The 790-nt window shown below is 46.1% G+C and overlaps 1 protein-coding gene across 1 annotated transcript in view; it reads right to left on the bottom strand.

Moving 5' to 3' along the window:
* Positions 1 to 194, bottom strand: part of SUSD5 (sushi domain containing 5) — a 42486-nt gene extending 42292 nt beyond the window's left edge. The window contains 1 exon segment of the mRNA XM_007447698.1: positions 57 to 194. Coding sequence (XP_007447760.1) covers positions 57 to 194 — 138 coding nt within the window.
* Between the last annotated feature and the right edge of the window lie 596 nt (positions 195 to 790).

Here is a 790-nt window from a genome sequence, read left to right as displayed (position 1 = left end):
TTCCTGCGTGGCCTCCATCTCTGCCACCATGACCCCTACGTACATGGTTCCGTTACACAAGTGCAGATGCGGCTGGAGACAGAGGTACCTGACAGCCAGAGAATGGGTCCAGTCCTCCAAGGTGCCACCTGATTATTAGGGGTAACTTCTTCATTGAATTCCTCTTGTGGGGGGTTGGCATAGGCTACATACATATTGCCAGGCTGCTCATTCCAAGATGTCCAGACTGACGGGTTTTTTTTTGGCTGCGGGGTGGCATGTGGGATCTTAGTTCCCTGACCAGGGATTGAACCTGCGGCCCCTGCAGTGGAAGCGTGGAGTCTTAACCACTGGACCGCCAGGGAAGTCCCCCCACACTGACATCTTATTATCAGTTTTTCAGTGTTGAAATAGCTGTCTCTGACCAGCTATTTTAGGCATTATCCATAAATTAGTACAGATCCATGAATAAGGCCATCTCTCCTTTCATGTAAACCAAAGTTCCACACATTGGGAAGATTTTCTTTTGCTCCTGGTTTGTTCATTGTGGTAAAATATACATAACATAAAACTTAGCACTTTAACCATGTGTAAGTGTATGGTTCTGTGGCATTAAGTACATTCACATTGTTGTGCAACCTTCACTCCTGTCCATCTCTAGAACATTTTCATCATCCCCAACGGAAACTTTGCCCCCATTAAACACTAATTCCCATTCCTCCGTTCCCTCCCTCCAGCTCCTGGTAACTGCCCTTCAACCTTCTGTCTCTATGAATTTGACTATTCTAGGTACCTCATATAAGTGGAATCA

Source organism: Lipotes vexillifer, unplaced genomic scaffold, assembly GCF_000442215.2.
Source record: "Lipotes vexillifer unplaced genomic scaffold, Lipotes_vexillifer_v1.1 scaffold73, whole genome shotgun sequence".
In the NCBI taxonomy this organism is placed as follows: Eukaryota; Metazoa; Chordata; class Mammalia; order Artiodactyla; family Lipotidae; genus Lipotes; species Lipotes vexillifer.
The sequence above is the reverse complement of the archived record's forward strand: the minus strand, read 5'-3'. Positions and strand labels throughout refer to the sequence as shown.